This window comes from Eptesicus fuscus, chromosome 23 (assembly GCF_027574615.1).
Source record: "Eptesicus fuscus isolate TK198812 chromosome 23, DD_ASM_mEF_20220401, whole genome shotgun sequence".
In the NCBI taxonomy this organism is placed as follows: Eukaryota; Metazoa; Chordata; class Mammalia; order Chiroptera; family Vespertilionidae; genus Eptesicus; species Eptesicus fuscus.
In genome coordinates, this window is record NC_072495.1 from 28,503,106 (window position 1) to 28,519,532 (window position 16,427).

Below are 16,427 nucleotides of genomic sequence, written 5' to 3' on the forward strand. Positions count from 1 at the left end.
TGCCTTTCCAGAGGCAAGTGCTGGGTAAACATGTTTTTTGTTTTGTGTGTGTGTTTTTTTTAAAATATATTTTATTGATTTTTTACAGAGAGGAAGGGAGAGGGACAGAGAATTAGAAACATCGATGAGAGAAACATCGATCAGCTGCCTCCTGCACACCCCCCCCCCCACTGGGGATGTGCCCGCAACCAAGGCCCATGCCCTTGACCAGAATCGAACCTGGGACCCTTCAGTCCGCAGGCCGACGCTCTATCCACTGAGCCACACCGGTTAGGGCTGGGTAAACACGTTTTAACCTTTACGCGGCTTCCGCCCGTTTTCCCAGGCTGAGTCAGGGCTGGCCCGCTGCATTGCTCGAGGGGTGGGTGTCTCGGCTGAATCCTCCCCAGGTTTCCACGGTGACGCTTTCCTGGGAAGCCGGGGCCAAGGGACCGGTTCCGTCCACAGTAAGTGGCAGGGGTCACCTCAGATCGACAGTGATCTCAGGGGCTGGAAACCAGCTTTGGGGAAATTCCCTTCTAGGACAACCTTCCAAGACCGGGTTCTGCTCAACCCGGACGGAGGTGGTCCAGATCCAAGCCGTCCCCGGAGCCATCGTCACGCCGAGCCCGCCGGAGGCTGGCAGCTCCCAGGCTCTGCTGGGGGACTCGGTGCACGGACCGTGGGCAGCTGCAAAGCCCTGTGTGGGTACCAGGTGTGTCTTTTGAGATCATGGGCTTTCCGTGTTCACCCTGGGCCTTGTGAGCTCAGTGACTAAATCTGAGGAAGAGCCCTGGCCAGTGTGGCTCAGTGGATAGAGCGTTGGCCTGTGGACCGAAGGGTCCGGGTTCCAGTCGGTTCCAGTCCCGACAAGGGCAGGTCCCTCGGGTGCAGGCTCCTCCCCGCCAGGGCCCGGGTCCAACCAATGCACGTGTTTCTCTCACATCCATGTTTCTCTCTGTCTCTCCCTTCCACGCTAAAAATCAATGGAAAAACATCCTCGGGTGAGGATTAAAAAATAAAAAGATTATCACTGATAATCTCATAAAGAAAAAACACCTGCGAGAGGAGCGGCAGGACTGGGGGGTTCAGACTCCCCGGTCCCCCAACTTCCCAGTCCTCTGCCTCCCAGGAGCCCCAATCCCCCACTACCCCTGCCCCCCAGGATCCTGGTACTCCAGTTCCCAGCTTCCCAGGCTCCCTGATCCCCCAATTTCCAGCCCACCAGGATCCCAGTCTCCCAGAAGCCCGGGTCCCCCACTCCATCTGCCCCCCAAGATCCCGGTACCCCAGTTCCCAGCCCCCCAGGATACCCGAACCCCCAGCCCCCCAGGATCCCAGTCCCCCAACCTCCCAGTCCTCTGCCTCCAAGGACCCTGGACCAGCCAGGATCCCTAGATCCTCCAGGTCCCCCGAATCCCCAGCGCCGGGGCCCACAGAGCCGCGCCCGCGGCCCACGCTGCGCCCGCCGGCCCGGCGGCAGGTGGCGCATGATCCGGCGCCGCACTTTCGTCAGCGCCGCCGACAGCCACCCGGGAAACCCGATCCTTAAAAAAAACGCTCTCTCCACCGAACACGAAAGCTCCTGCCGCGGAGGCGCCCCCGAGTGCCAAGGGCCGGAGCCGACTTATTTTTCCAGCGGCTCCCACGGCTCCGGGGGTTGGCGAATCTGCCGCACCGGCCCGCCGGAAGCGGGGCGGCCCGTCGCCGGAAGTCCCGCGTCCTCCATTTTGTTGCCCGCTATGGCGGCGACGCCCGGATCAGAGCCGGGATGCGGCACTTCTGACTGAGGGGGCAGGCCAGGCGGAGGCTTCGGGGGCAGCGGAGCGGCGCACGACAGAGCCAGCCGGGTCGCCGGGGACGCTGTCATGTACGGCGCGAGCGGCGGCCGCGCCAAAACCGAGAGGAAAAGTGGCGCGAAGGAGGAGGCCGGGCCGGGCGGAGCCGGCGGTGGGGGGAGCCGTGTGGAGCTGCTGGTGTTCGGCTATGCCTGCAAGCTGTTCCGGGACGACGAGCGGGCCCTGGCCCTGGAGCAGGGACAGCACCTCATCCCCTGGATGGGGGACAACAAGATCCTCATCGACAGGTCGGTTCCTCCCCGCCCGTCGGTGCTCCCCTTCCCCGGGTGTTGTCGTCTGACGTTGACTTGATGGCCGGGACTGGAAAGGGGTGATCTGGAGCCGGCAGGGAGTCGGGGGACCCCCCCCCCGCCCCTGTCCCCACAGCCCCCCGGTGTTGGGAGGAGGAGGAGGAGGACGGGGAAACCTGCCCTAAGGCTCAGGCTGCCGGCGGGGTCGGCGCTGCCCCCGCAGCCCCTGGCGACCCGCACCCCGGGCGGGAGCCTCGATCCGGGGGCGCCCGTGTGAGTGACACTCGCGGGCCTGTGACACTTGATTCCCACGCACCCCCCACCCCCACCCCCACCCCCACCCTCACCCCACCGCCGGCCCAGCCTGGGATGTCCGACGAGTTGGACGGATTCCGGCGGCGGAGGGTGAAGATGCCGGTCGATTGCAGGCCGGGCGGGCGGCCGGCCTGGTCCTCAGGGCGGGGTTCCCCGTCTCGGGATACAGAGGCGCTTCTTTTCAAATCGAACCCGCGCCTTTGCGCACAGGGGGGGGGGGGCCCCTCGGGGTCGGGGTTCCTAAAGGTAAATTCGATTTGAAAAGGGTGACGTTACATGATGTCGGTCGTTTGCTCCCCTCCGTGTCTTCAGTCCGTCCCCCTTCTTCTCCCCGCCTCCGGCCTTTTGTTTAGTGGCTTCGTTGTGTTGGGGTCTGGGGTGTTATTTTTTGGGGGGAAGGCCGTTTTGGCGACTCCACTTCTGGAGCCCGGACTGAAAAATCTAACCGTGACCACCAGCCCTTAAACTGTGGAACCCTCTCTCGGAGTGAATTGAAGGAAGCCCATCGTCCGAGAGGATTTAAAACTGGATGATTCTGCCGATCGCTGGCCGGTGCCCTGTAGGGCTGCCCCCTGAGCGGGCCAGAATGGACACGTTCAGGACCCGTAGGCCGCTCGCTCCCACCCCTGACCTCCGGTGTGGAGGTAGAGCTAGACCTCGAGGACGTGCCGGGAGCGTGGTCCAGCCAGGTCCGGGTGGACCCCACGGCTCGGCGCTCCCGCCCGTCTCCACGGAAGCTGTGGCCCGAGCGGTCAGGCAGCTTGCTCCTCCGGAGAGTTGCTCTGCTGTCTGTTGGGACAGTTCGGGAAGCGCCGGCCTCCGAGCTTCCCGTATCGTCCTGCCCGCGATGGGAGGCAGGTCCCCCAGGCCTGGTGGGGAGCAAACGCCGCACATGTGCCCGTGTATGTTCTCAATGACGAACACGTTTGTAAGTTAAGGAGGTTTACGCCAAAGTAAAAGTCCTCTTGCAGTTAAATAAAATGCAGTCACTTCGCGACCCTGGAGTTGTTGGCTTTTTGTCTTGAAAATGCCTTTTTTGGGGTCCTTGTTGCAAAAGTCAGATTAAAACATCGGGCAGACTTACTTTTGTCTCTGAGTCCGTGTGAGTGACCCCACGTCTGTCTGGACGTGGAGGTGAGATCCGCCGGCTCACTCGTCTGCTGCTGGGCACGTTGGCGGCACCGCACTGAGTCGGTTATTTGAAAGGCACGGCAGAAAGTGCCTTTCTTACTCCTGATTGGCTGAAGGACCTGTCGGCCCTGTCGGTGTGGATGTGTGTCCTGTACACCATTCCCTGGGGAGGTGACGGTCAGCAGCGATGCGCACGCTGCACCCTCCAGCAGTTTTGCTCTGGTCCCAGTGAACCTCCTTAAACTGCATGCTATGTCGCTGTTCCTATGTCTGTGTGTCTCTCTACCACGTAACCAGCACTTATTTCCTCAGCCAAGTGGCTAGGGGCCAGCCTGGCCACGATTTTACCTCCAATGGACGCACGTTTCTCTGGTGAAGATCTCCTGAGCGGTCGGGACTAGCAGAGAGAAGCGAGGAAATTTCGACCATTGGGTTCTTACGGATAGGTATTTATGTATTCGGTTTGTGTGAATGTAAGCTGTGATATTTGACTTTCCAGAAAAATATTTTTTTTGCAAATGACATTGAATAGTTGACCAAACCATAAACGGTAAGAACTGCCATGAAGTGGATCTACCATTTATGCTATTAAAGGATTGTTTACCTTTAATTATAACTTATCATGTCGTAGGAAAGAATTTAGACTTTGTTAAAATAACTTGAGTTTGCAAGTAGGTGAGATGTGGCTAGTCCAATTAAATATAAATCTGAGAGTAGTTCTTATGTTTGTTTTAATACCTTTATTTCTGTACTTTAATTGGTAAGTATCTACATATATAACCGCTCACACACAAACCACCCCGGACGGTAACTCCTCTCCGCTGACCAGCGTGTTCACGTTGCAGGTACGATGGGCGCGGTCACCTGCATGACCTTTCCGAGTACGATGCTGAGTATTCCACCTGGAACAGAGACTACCAGCTCTCGGAAGAGGAGGCGCGAGTAGAGGCCCTGTGTGATGAAGAGAGGTATTTAGCCTTGCATACGGACTTGCTTGAGGAGGAGGCGAGGCAAGGTACTGCTCAAGAAAAACTTACTTAAGCCACAAACGTTTTAAATTTTTAAGTATTTAAATTTACTCCCATTCATTTTTTTATACTCACTCTTTCTGATATTATCTTGACAGTACCCAGTGGATTGGAAAAAAGGCGTCTTTGCGTTCTGGGAGGACCTCAGGATAGTTTATATGTAGAGCCACAGAGACTTTTCCCAGCCTTTGAGGGCAGACTGGGATTTGACAAAACAAAAACCAAACTCTTTAACTGTTCTCCTTTAACAGTATCGTATACACTACAATTGATGTTCTTGTCTTTGCCTTCACAATCGTTAATGCGGTTCTTAATCCCAGATTTCTCAGCAGGAAGACATTGTCCACAAAAGACGTGTATTCTGCTGTCTGTGGTAAAACGTACTGGCAGAAGTACACGCTGATAGATGTGAAGTGGGAATTTTTAAACATTGCCTCAAAAAGAGGTTGAAAAAGTGTGTTTTATGCTTTACTGATAGCTACGACTTTAGAAATATATGAAAATTTTCTCCGTAAATTTCTATTGTGTAATAAAGTTCTCATTTTTGTTCAAGAGGAAGAATATAAGCGCCTGAGTGAAGCCCTAGCAGAGGACGGGAGCTATAACGCGGTGGGGTTCACGTACGGGAGCGACTACTACGACCCCTCCGAGCCGACCGAGGAGGAGGAGCCTTCCAAACAGAGAGGTGAGGCGGCCGGGGTCCGGAGAGCATTCTACCACCTGCCCCCCCCCCCCCCACCCACACACACACACACACTCTCTCTCACGGGATTTGCTGAAGTGGTTTTACTTCCTGTGGAGGAGAATGGGGAACGGGGAGGTGTTTCTAGAGGACACGATAGACGGAGGGACAGGGCCGTCACCGCTCCTGCATCGCTGTGCGTGGTGGTCGGTGCCGGCTCCCGGGCCGGCTCTGAAGCTGTGTGTCTGCTTCCCGCACAGAAAAGAGTGAGGCTGAGCCCGTGGAGGAGAACGAGGAGCCCTTCGTCGCCCCCGCGGGGCTGAGCGTGCCGCCGGACGTGGAGCTGGTACGTGCGCTCTGCCTGCCTGTCAGTCAGGGTCACTGCTTGTTTACTTACTTGTTTTGTACATTTTCCTGCAAAAGAGGGGGACACTTCTAAGACCCCTTCCGAAGACAGAAATGTCAGGCAGCGGTCATTACCAGCTGCCCAGGTTCACATCCTTCCTCCCTCCCTCGACCTCATTGTACAGGAGAGGAGGAGCAGGTTCACAGCGAATTCAGCCTCGTTTGAAACGAGCCCACAGACGACGCTCTGTGAGGCCAGCTTCAGTATCACTTTTCCTCCTCTACGACCACCAAGGTCGGAGTTCAGATCCGATGGGAAAGAACCAGAGGGTCAGGTTGTCTTCAGCACGTCCCTTTAGCTCAGGCGTCCTCAAACTACGGCCGCGGACCACATGCGGGTGTTTTTGCCGTTTTGTTTTTTTACTTCAAAATAAGATACGTGCAGTGTGCATAGGAATTTGTTCATAGTTTTTTTTTAAACTATAGTCCGGCCCTCCAGCGGTCTGAGGGACAGAGAACTGGCCCCTGTTGGAAAAGTTTGAGGACCCCTGTTCTAGCTTATTCTAAAGCGTAGGGACAGCACCCGCTGGTATGCTCAGCTGGGTCGCTACCAGGCACTGCCAGGAAGCATGGAGGCCTACGGGAAAAGTGTGAGGGCTCTAACCCAGAGCGGGACCCAGCGCACCCGCCTGCGTGTTCTCAGGTCCTGGGGTGCAGGCACGGCGAGGGGCAGCTGCAGGCCTGACGCTGACTGAGCTGTCCGGTCCCTCCAGGCGCTCTTGCAGGCAGGCGGTCACTGCTTGTTGGGGACGGGCTCTGCGCGGTGAGAGCCCGGCAGCCACCGGGGTACAGCCCCACGGCCTGAAAGTCCCGTCCGAGCTCACAGGAGAACCAGGTCCTTTATGCACTTCCTCTTTTAATGAGGTGATGACTTCATTTGGGTTCACCTTTCTTTAATCCTCACCCGAAGACATGGTTTTTTTTTTTTTTTTTTTTTTTTTATTGATTTTTTACAGAGAGGAAGAGAGAGAGATAGAGAGTTAGAAACATCGATCAGCTGCCTCTTGCACACCCCCTACTGGGGATGTGCCCGCAACCAAGGTACATGCCCTTGACCGGAATCGAACCTGGGACCCTTGAGTCCGCAGGCCAACGCTCTATCCACTGAGCCAAACCGGTCTTGGCCGAAGACATGTTTTATTGATCTGAGAGAGACACGTCACGTGTGAGAGGAACAGCGTGTTGGTGCCTCCTGTATGTGCCCCGACGGGATGGAACCTGCATCCTAGGTCTGCGCCTGATAGGAAGGGAGCCAGCCTTGTGGTGTGCGATGGCGCTCCTGCCCACGGAGCCGCCCGGCGGCAGCACCAGGGTCATGTCTGTGTTTGAGTCCTGTAGCCGTGGCCAAAGGTAAAACCAGTCCTGTGAACTGTGCTTTCTCCCAGCCGCCCACCGCCAAAATGCACGCCATCATCGAGCGCACGGCCCGCTTCGTGTGCCGGCAGGGGGCGCAGTTTGAAATCATGCTGAAAGCCAGGCAGGCCCGCAACTCGCAGTTCGACTTCCTGCGCTTCGACCACTACCTCAACCCCTACTACAAGTTCATCCAGAAGGCCATGAAGGAGGGGCGCTACCCGGTGCTGGCCGAGAGCAGAGGGGACGAGAAGCAGAGTGAGTGAGGGGCTGGCTCCTCTCTTCGTGCGGGGGCGGGAGGGGGCCTGGGGAAGCACAGGGGCCGCTCTCACGCGTGCCACGCAAGCCGGCCCTTCAGCACCCAGCGTCCGCCCGCCCGGCCACGGAGGGTGACGGCACCACCTGCGGCCACCCCGCAGTGTGCACAGGAGAGAGAGGGTGAGCATAATTAAATGGTTTTTAAAAATATATTTTTACTGATTGCAGAGAGGAAGGGAGAGGGAGAGAGAAACATCAGTAATGAGAGAGAATCATTGGTTGGCTGCCTCCTGCACGCCCCCTACTGGGGATCGAACCTGCAACCCAGGCCTGTGCCCTGACTGGAATCAAACCCGGGACCCTCAGTCCACAGGCCCACGCTCTATCCAGTGAGGGCCATAATTAACTGGATGCTGTTGGACACACGGTCTCGGCTGAGCCATGTCCCCTCCCGTCTGGCCCTCGGCGTTGGCAGAGAAAGCCGTGTCCTGCCCGCGGGCTGGGCCGAGCCCACTCCTCCCGCGGGCACGGAGACGACAGGCTGGCTGCACTCGGGCTGCCGTCCTGTGACAGGTCTGAGTGTGGGTTAGCCCAGGGGACTCGGAGCCGTGTGCACGGACCGCGGGCTCTACACACGTCCGCCAGGGGCTTTTCCCTCTTCAGCTGAAACACGGCTTTGAAAAGCAGTTGCGTGAATCTTAGCGCTCATCGTCTCCGTGTGTTGTAGTTTTAAAAATACCTGTTGCTGTTACTTTACGTTTCGTAAGTCAGTAAGGAGTCTGTCTTTTTTGCTAATAAATTGAAATACACGACGGCTCTGCCTAGTGAGGGCTGGGCGAGCTCGGGCCTCCTTCCCCCGCTTTCTGCTGAACCCCTGGTGGCGGCGTGACCGTCTCCCCCTGAGACGTGCGTTTCTTGCAGAGTCGGGGGTCAGCTCTGACAACGAGGACGACGAGGACGAGGGCGACGGCAGCTACCTGCACCCGTCTCTCTTCGCTTCCAAGAAGTGTAACCGCCTGGAGGAGCTGATGAAGGTTCTGACCTCGTTATCGAGCTGTTTTTATTGCATCACAAAACTGATTTAGTTTCAGAAAGTTATTAAGAAAGCATTCTTTTATAAAATAGCTGTAGCCTATGTTGTCATCATTGAGGTCTACTTTGCACTGCCCAAAGGAGTTTGCTTTCTTACGTGTCTCATTTTATAAAACTCATGAGCAAATCATTTCCATTTGTTAAACTGCCATTGGGGCAGTTAGAAGAAGTGAAACGTCCGTTAAGACTTGGAGCTGGCTGTGCAGAATCCATTGGGATGGGGTCGGGCCTTACAGGTGTGCAGAGTGTGTGCAGTCCAGTCCTGGGCCTGCCTTCTCCTTCCCTCGGCTGCTTCTAGGAAGATCGAAGCCATCTGTCTGCTCAGTTCTTCGGGAATCGCAGCTAGAGGCTGAGCCAGCTAGTCAGGGCATGCGTGGGTGTGCGTGTGTGCGTGTGTGTGTGCATGTACATGTGTTCCCTGAAGCATGCACGCTGTGTCTGGAGTCAAGCTGAGTGTGACCATGCTCCCTTCTGTCTGCAGCCTTTGAAGGTGGTGGACCCTGATCATCCCCTCGCCATGCTGGTCCGCAAAGCCCAGGCCGACAGTCCTGCCCCCACCCCTCCCTCGGCAGAAGGCGCAGCCGGGCAGCCCTCCCAGGTGGAGTACACCTCTGACTGTGAGTACCTCGCCGGGTGCACCGTACTGGGCGCACCGCACTGGGCGCCTCCTCCCGCGCCAGCTGCAGGGCTTGGCCAGCAGGGTCCCCGCGGGCGGGAGGCAGGCAGTGCAGGCGTGCAGAGGTGCCGTCCGGAGCATGCGGCTCCGTCCTGTGGTTGTTGCCACCTCCAGCATCGGCTCTGGGTTCCAGGAAGGACGAGCGCGGGGGCAGGAAGCAGGTGCCGGTGACCTGTCCTCTTCAGAGACCTCCCGGAAGCCGGGCCAGGGCTTCCTTCCGCTCGAGGGGCGGTGTCGGTGGCCTTCCTGTCCTGCCGCAGAGGCTGGGGAGCGGGCTTCCAGCGTGGCCGCCCAGACAGCCAGAGCTGTGTGGAGGGGGAGCGTGGACATGGGGGACGGGCCCTGCTGTCCGTCACGCCCCTTTCCTTCAAGGACGTGCGCCTAGAACTGGTTACAGCTCCACTTCTCTCTCTCGACTTTAATTGCTTAAGGATTGTTCATCGAGGGCAGACCTCCACGTTCTATCCAGGAAATCATTGAAAATATATGACCTTGGTCTCACTATCAGCTCTATTTATTTTTCTATTTTTTTAATATATTTTTTTATTGATTTCAGAGAGGAAAGTAGAGAGAGAGATAGAAACATCAATGATGAGAGAGAATCATGGATCGGCTGCCTCCTGCACACGCCCTACTGGGGATCGAGCCCGCAACCCAGGCATGTGCCCTTCACCGGAATTGAACCTGGGACCCTTTAAGTCCACAGGCCGACACTATCCACTGAGCAAAACTGGCAAGAGCTCAGGTCTTTTAAAATTATTTCCTTCAGGGATTAAATACTGATAGGGAGAGGAGCCTTTGTCACAGCCACAGAGCTCGCTCATTCAGCTCCTTCACGTGGAGAGGCAGGGCAGTGGGCCTGAGAGGAATGCTCTCAGCGCAAGCCACTCGTTCCTCGGGACCAGGCTCGGTTAACGGGCAGCTGTGCCCTCTCGCTGTCCCTGGCACCGGCATCGATCTTGCATCCCTTTCATGTGCTGAATTAACATTCCTGGACTTGAAGCTAACCCAGTGCATTGTCCTGGAAAACCTTAGAGAACTCAGTGGTTTCTTACACGAGTAGATCAGGTCAAACCACGTCTCTTTGGATGTTGAAAGCAAAGAGCAGGTCTGGCGTCACGCAGCTGCCTTTTCCTGCTGGTGAAGCTGTGCATCGGAGCCTGATGCGGATGTCGGCCACGGTGATCCCGGGCTGAGGCCTCTGAACGCCCGACGCCCCTGCTCTCGGCGGGGTTTTGTGTGGGCAGCTTGCACCCATGAGTCGGGCTCGGGGACCAGGAGCTGTGCCCCCGTCTCCCATCGTCCAGGTGTGTGTTCCCTGAGGGGCAGCTCTCCGGCTGCCTTGCTTTTCAGACCCGCCTGCAGCTCCTCTGCCTGCACTGGCACTGGGTCCTGCAGCCGTCGGACTGCGTGGCCGGGGAAGGAAAGAAGTTCAGGGCAGGCGACATGCTGGTTACCCGCTGTGCTTACCGCTAGTCTGCAAACCCACAGGGCTGGGCAGGAGGGGCAGGCCACAGCGGGCAGGCTGAGAGGCCGTGCGACTCAGGAGTGACCACGCGATGCAGAGGGGCCGCAGGTTTCCGAGGGCTCCCCGCAGCCCCTGCTACGCCCAACAGGGCCCCAGAGGCCAAGACGAGCCATGGAGAACCCTGCCCTCGCCCATGCGGGCCTGCGGGCCAGCCCCAGCTGTGACGGCCTGGCTCCCGGCCCCCACGGCCCCCAACCGCAGTGTCCAGCAGGGGCCCCGTGAGGAACCCCTCTTCCTTCCCCTCAAGCAGTGGTTTGACGTCTTCTCCCTCCCCGGGTGGGAGAGCGTGGCAGCGTTTGGGGATGGTCCTGGGGTTCCGGTCCAGGTTTTGGTCGTGCGCCCTGCGAGGGCCGGCCTCAGTCTGAGCGGCACAGCCCGGCAGAGATGAGCCGGTGCAGGCAGAGCCGTGGTGGGCGGGACGTGGCTGCCGTGCAGGCTAGGGATCCAGTGCGAGAAACAGGAAGTCCAGGATGTTGAGTGACAAGACCAGCTTACAGAGGTCGGCAGTAAATTCACATCTTGTGAAAACACTGGGTCACAGTGCCGCGGGCGTCGGAGCTCTCCGTGCAGACGGCGTGGCGCTCACTGGTCGGCACTGCGAGAGGCTGGGGAGGGCGCACAGGCCTGGGCTCCGGGGGTGGGAGTGAGTGGTGGTGCAGAGCCTGGGGCCGACCCTCCCACGCGAGGGCTGTGAGGAGGGGCAGGGCCAGGGCTCGTGGAGAAGAGCGTCCGCATGGCCCTTCGGGTCACTTCAGCAGACGCCTGTTCAGGGCCCTGGTCATGGGGGGGAGGGGGCTGGAGGGGGGGGCGCTGGTCCGGTTTCCAGGAAGAGCCGTGGCTGGCACACTGGCTGCAGCTCAGAATGACCCGAGAGGAAGGTGTGGGCTTCACGTGGCAGACTCTGGTGTCTAGCAAGGACCTGGGAAGTCTGGGGCAGAGGCACCGAGAAGGGCGAGCGCCCGTCAGGTCACAGTGGGAGAGCCCTCGCCTCGGGGCGGCCCGTGGGTGAGGGGCACAGGCCTGGGAGCAGGGCTCTGGGTTAACTTCATTCACCTCCAGGCTCTCCCACGGCTTCACCCTCTGCCAGCGCCCCCCCCCCCCCCCCCCCGGCAGTTTCCTTAAGCAGTTGACCTTTCTTCTGCCTTCCTAAGGATTAGTTTCATTTCCACAGAAGCAGTAGTTCTTTCTCACTCGTTTCATTGTTGCCATAAAGTTTCATTAGATACACAGTTACAGTAAGGTCAACTGGAAAATAGTTTAAGAGGAAAACTGGTGGTAAAAGCAAAAAGTCCCAGCTGTCTGCAGAGGAGCGGCTGTGTCCTCGTGTGGGTGGTGGTCAGGGCCGCACACCCAGCCCACCCAGGAAGCTCAGCGGCAGGACTGAGTGGGACCCGAGACAGCACCCAGGGGGAGGAAGTGCCCGAAAGGGGGGGCCTCCCGCTGGCAGGGGGGCCGAGGGCCACCTCGTATCCAACAGCAGAATCTCTTCCAGATGTGAGTGCCAGATGTGAAACTCCGGAAACAAGGCCCTTTAACAGATAAAAAATCCTCTATTTTAAGCCCACAGACACATTCAACTAAGGGCAAATGTGGAAGGAACTGTTGAGAAAGCAGAAAAAACTGTCTAACATACAAACAGCCTTTATGGCCAAGATGGAAAACGAGGACTAATACTCCAGCAGAAACGCAGTGCTCAGTGCGATGGGCCAGAGCAGCGGCCGCGTGGAAACGGGGGTGGGGGGGCTGCGTGTGAGTGGCTGGGGCGCGGCGTTTCCTTCTGCTAGCAGGGGCTTCCTGGGTCCTGCAGCCTCGGAAGAAAAGCATCTGTCTTCCTTTCATGCCTCGTACCTAGAAACCCTGACCGCCGGCAGGAAAGCAAACACGTGCTTTCACTCGCTCGCCTGACCGTGAGCTGTCCTCATGCCTTTGTCTCTGTGATGACTTGTCTGTGGCTGCTGAGCTGTAAACCCTGCGGAGGAGCCTCAGAGGAAAGGGGATCACACAGGAGGCGTGTCACGGGAGTGCCGTCCAATAGGACAGCACACAGATCTTTAAAACAAGCAAAAACATTAATGAAATGCTAACTTTGTTTTTCTGATGTTTCAATCTATAAATAGAGTACGTGAAATTAAATCACATCATGGGCTGGATTTGCTATTTCCTTCTGTCCGTTTTTTTTTTTAATGTGGTTTGGCTGTTGTGTTTATAACATTTTCTTTCTTTCTGCAAAACCATGACCTTGAAGTGACTTTCCAAGCCCTTTTTTAAAATGACTTTATTGTTAGTCAAGAGAAGTAGAAGAAGAAAGTAAAAATATTACCCAAGACCCCACCATCCAAAGATAGTCATTTTCACATTAGGGGAACATCATGACACAAGTGGAAAAAGAGGTAATCGTGGTGAGTGAAGGGGGAGAAAGAGAAGCTCGCATTGTGCAGTTCACAAATCTGTATGTGAGTTACGGCCGTGTGGATAGAAATACTAAAGTGGGAATTTAAAAACTCTCCTTGAATTTAACACAAGAACCTTATAATCGGAGAGAAGTAACTGCCTATCAGTGATTCAGTTCTAAAGATGAGGGGAACGTTACAGAGGTAGAAACTGTAGGGGTGTTAAAGCTGGACTTGTTACCTCTGGTTTTATTCACTGTGAAGCTGGAGGAAGTTGGTGTTCATGAAACACCTTCCCCCACCCTCGCCTCCCGTGTGTGGTGGGAGCGTTTCTGTCCCACAGCTGGTGCGGCTCAGCTCACGGCCCGCGGGTTCGCTCTCACCACAGCTTCCCCTTCCAGTTGTTCATCCCGTTGGTCTCTTGGGGGTTCGGGTTTGATAAACAAGGAGCTTTTTACCAGAGCCCCGTCCCGTGAGTTCTTTGTACGTGAGAAATGCCTGCCTCCGACCCTGGCGTGGGAAGGAAGTCGCGCCCGAGTATGAGGCTTGGGAGCGCTGTCTTTCTCGGTGACCTTCGCAGATCCGTCCGGCTGGTTCTTCCTGTTGCGGGGACGCCGGGCGTGTGCTTGCCGGTGGGTGGTTTCCGTTACCTGCTCTCGGGCGCTGTTCTCAGGTCCCTTGCGTTTGGAAATGTCTGCTGCCTCTCGACGTGTTGGCAGCGTGGCAGCCAAGGACACGGCTCTCACACGGGCCGGGAAGCGGGGGGCATCGCTGAGCGTGTCGGCTGAACGTTGCTGTGAAAGGCGGGTCGGCTTGGTCTTCCCTCCCTCGCGGGTGGGCGGCGGCGGCTCTGACGACACCTGCGGCATTCGTTCTCGGGTTCTTACGTTTGACGCTCCGTCAGCTCACATGCCCAGTTCCCTGAGCACACGGCACCTCAGCCGGCGTCTCCTCCCCAGGAAGTTCTTCTGTTCACCCTGAACGTCGGTCGTCGGCTTCTTTGCGGAAAGACGCCAGCCTCCTCCTGGGGTTCTCTCTCCTGCCTGTCATTGTCCGTGTTTCTTGGCCTCCAGCACCACCATTGCCGTCCACCTCTGTCGGTCACGTGGCTGGTTCAGCCAGTCTCTTCTGCCGGTGCGGGTGAAAAGCAGTGGCTGTCGTGTGGTCTTTGTACGCCTCCAGACGCCGTCGTCCCACACTTGCGGTTGTCCCTTCTGTCTGGTGTGACGATCCCTCACAGCCTCCTGTGCGGGCGTTGTTTCTCCCTGGGGGTGTCTGGGGGTCACGGGAGGGAGCAGACGGGCTGCATGTCACGTGCAGGGCCAGCGGCCATCGCTCCTCGTGGCCTGGGCGGCCTGGCCCTTCTCAGTTGGATGGTGTTCAGAGGGGTGGGCGCCCGGTGGAAGGCTTCTGCGGGAGCGCTGTGGGCTTGGCGCTGTGAGGAGTCTGGGTTCGTGTGGCTTCTTCCTGGGGAGCGGAGAGAAAAGCGCCTCCTGCGAGGGCCTTTCGGGGACGGTGAGCCATGACCCGCGGCAGCAGTGAGGCGGCTGGAGGGAGGGGGCGGCGCCGGGGACCCCTGGCTGCAGGCGTGGCCCTCCCCTCCTGAGCGGGGTCAGGAGTCAGTGACTGGCAGTGAGTTGCGTGTCGGGTTTGAATATCTATCGTGTTGACTTCGGGGTGAAGGGAGCGTAACTGACTCCAGTCGGGGCTGCTGCCGTCGAAGGACCGGGAAGCCCTCGCGCGGGTGACCCTCCGACGTGACAGACCTTCCTGGGTCGGTGTCTGCGTGGAGGCAGTGTCGTGGGTTACGTTAGTAGTGGGTCACCGTGCGAGTAACTTGTTCTGACGTTGGCCCGCCAGCCATGTGAACAGAGGGTCTCGTGGGCGCTCAGTGTGGGGAGCGCCCGTGTGACAGGCACTTCCACTGCACACGGTGGCACCAGGCCGTGCCAGGCCGGGAGTAGTGGAGAATGGGATTCCCGTCACCGTGGGCCATTGGAGACGGTGAGCAAACAGCACCGCCGAGGCGGGAGGAAGACGGCTGGGAGGGGAGAATCAAGGGCAACCAGGGCTTAAAGTCACCACTCAGACCTGACTCTCGGGTCTGGTGCTGGAGGCCCGGGCGATGCCTGGGTGGCGATGGGTGGGCTGCAGGAGCAGGCAGCCGGGGTCGGTGACAGCGTCATCTTGTCCCTGCTTCTCAGACGTGCTCAGCTCGTCACCCCTCGGGAGCACGCGCTGTCTCCGCTCCCAGGAGAGCCCTGGGCTTCAGAGGAGCTCGCTTTCCCAGGACTCAGGAAGCGGCCTCCGTTCCGCAGACAGGCTGCTGGTCTTCCCAGACTGGCTCGCACAGGGGGTGCTCACAGCCCGCCCCAGGCAGCCTTTCCGGGGAGGGTGTCCTCCGGGAGCTAGAGTCACAGGAGGTCAGGGTCAGGTGGAACCATCGAAAGAATCTCCAAACGGGCCTGAGTTTGCAGGAGGCAGGTGAACAGAGGCGTGTGGAAGGTGACCAGGCAGCTCTCTGCCCCGTGCAGGCTGGCTCTGCTTCCGAGCACACGCAGCTCACACGCAGCGTGGGGGACGTGCTTCTGAGCGCCTGACGCCTTCGGCAGCCGGGTTTTCCTGCAGCTCCTGCTCTCGAGAGACGCGCCCCCGTGGACGTCGCTCCCTGGGGTCTGTGGGGAGCAGGCGTGTGTGTGCTCAGGTCCCGGGAACGTGGAGAGACGGTGCGGTTGGAAGTGGACAGCGACGCCGCGCTGGGTGGGCGGTGCCCCCTCGTGCCGCGTCGTGCGCCTGTCCCGTGCCGCTCTCACTCCAGACGTGTGTTCACAGCGACGGTGGCCGCCATGTACTACAGCTACTACATGCTCCCGGACGGCACCTACTGCCTGGCACCGCCCCCCCCGGGGGTCGACGTGGCCACGTACTACAGCACCCTGCCGGCCGCGGTGGCCGTGTCCAGCACTGCCGGAGTGACAGCCACTGCCCCGCCGCCGCCCGGAACCACCCCCCCGCCGCCCCCCACCACCGCGGAGACGAGCAGTGGGGCGACCTCCACCACCATCACCACAAGGTGCGCCCCCACCCGGGTCTCCCGTGCGCCTGTGCTGGGGGGGGCGGGGTCTTTGTCACCCGGGTGACCTGGAGCGTCTGCTCTCTGAGTGTTCATGATCCAAACCCCCACGTGACGGAGGATGGGGCAGCGGAACTGTCCTCACAAACACTCAGCAGCGGGGCCTGGGCACTGAGGGGTGAGTCCCGCGAGCACCCCACGCACCCTCCTCCCAGACCCGCCCTTGCCCACGTGCAGGCAGAACGAGGCGGGGCTGTGGGGTGAAGCTGCCACTTCGTGCAGTCGGTGGAGTGAGTCTCATGGCCGTTGACAGACGGGGGCCTGGCACCAGGGCAGCTGCGGGTGCACGAGAGCGGGCCGGACCAGCACCTGTCTCGGCCTCATGTCATGGCCTGTGCGTGTGTGTGTGTGTGTGTGTTTGTGCGTGT

General features: G+C 58.6%; 1 protein-coding gene and 1 pseudogene across 3 annotated transcripts in view; one reads left to right on the forward strand and one right to left on the reverse strand.

Moving 5' to 3' along the window:
• Positions 1-1,708: 1,708 nt before the first annotated feature.
• SFSWAP (splicing factor SWAP) overlaps positions 1,709-16,427 on the forward strand; it is a 28,738-nt gene continuing 14,019 nt past the window's right edge. For 2 of the 3 annotated variants that reach the window (XM_008157231.3, XM_054712378.1), the window contains exons 1-8: positions 1,709-2,065; positions 4,360-4,529; positions 5,096-5,227; positions 5,485-5,570; positions 7,015-7,240; positions 8,162-8,274; positions 8,814-8,949; positions 15,759-15,999. In XM_008157231.3, the coding sequence (XP_008155453.1) occupies positions 1,848-2,065; positions 4,360-4,529; positions 5,096-5,227; positions 5,485-5,570; positions 7,015-7,240; positions 8,162-8,274; positions 8,814-8,949; positions 15,759-15,999 (1,322 nt within the window). In that variant the 5' untranslated portion in view covers positions 1,709-1,847. Of the gene's footprint in view, positions 2,066-4,359; positions 4,530-5,095; positions 5,228-5,484; positions 5,571-7,014; positions 7,241-8,161; positions 8,275-8,813; positions 8,950-15,758; positions 16,000-16,427 lie in introns of those variants that run through there. The other variant, XM_028133695.2, reaches the window with a different exon arrangement.
• LOC114228266 (small nucleolar RNA SNORA61) lies at positions 5,786-5,901 on the reverse strand (annotated as a pseudogene).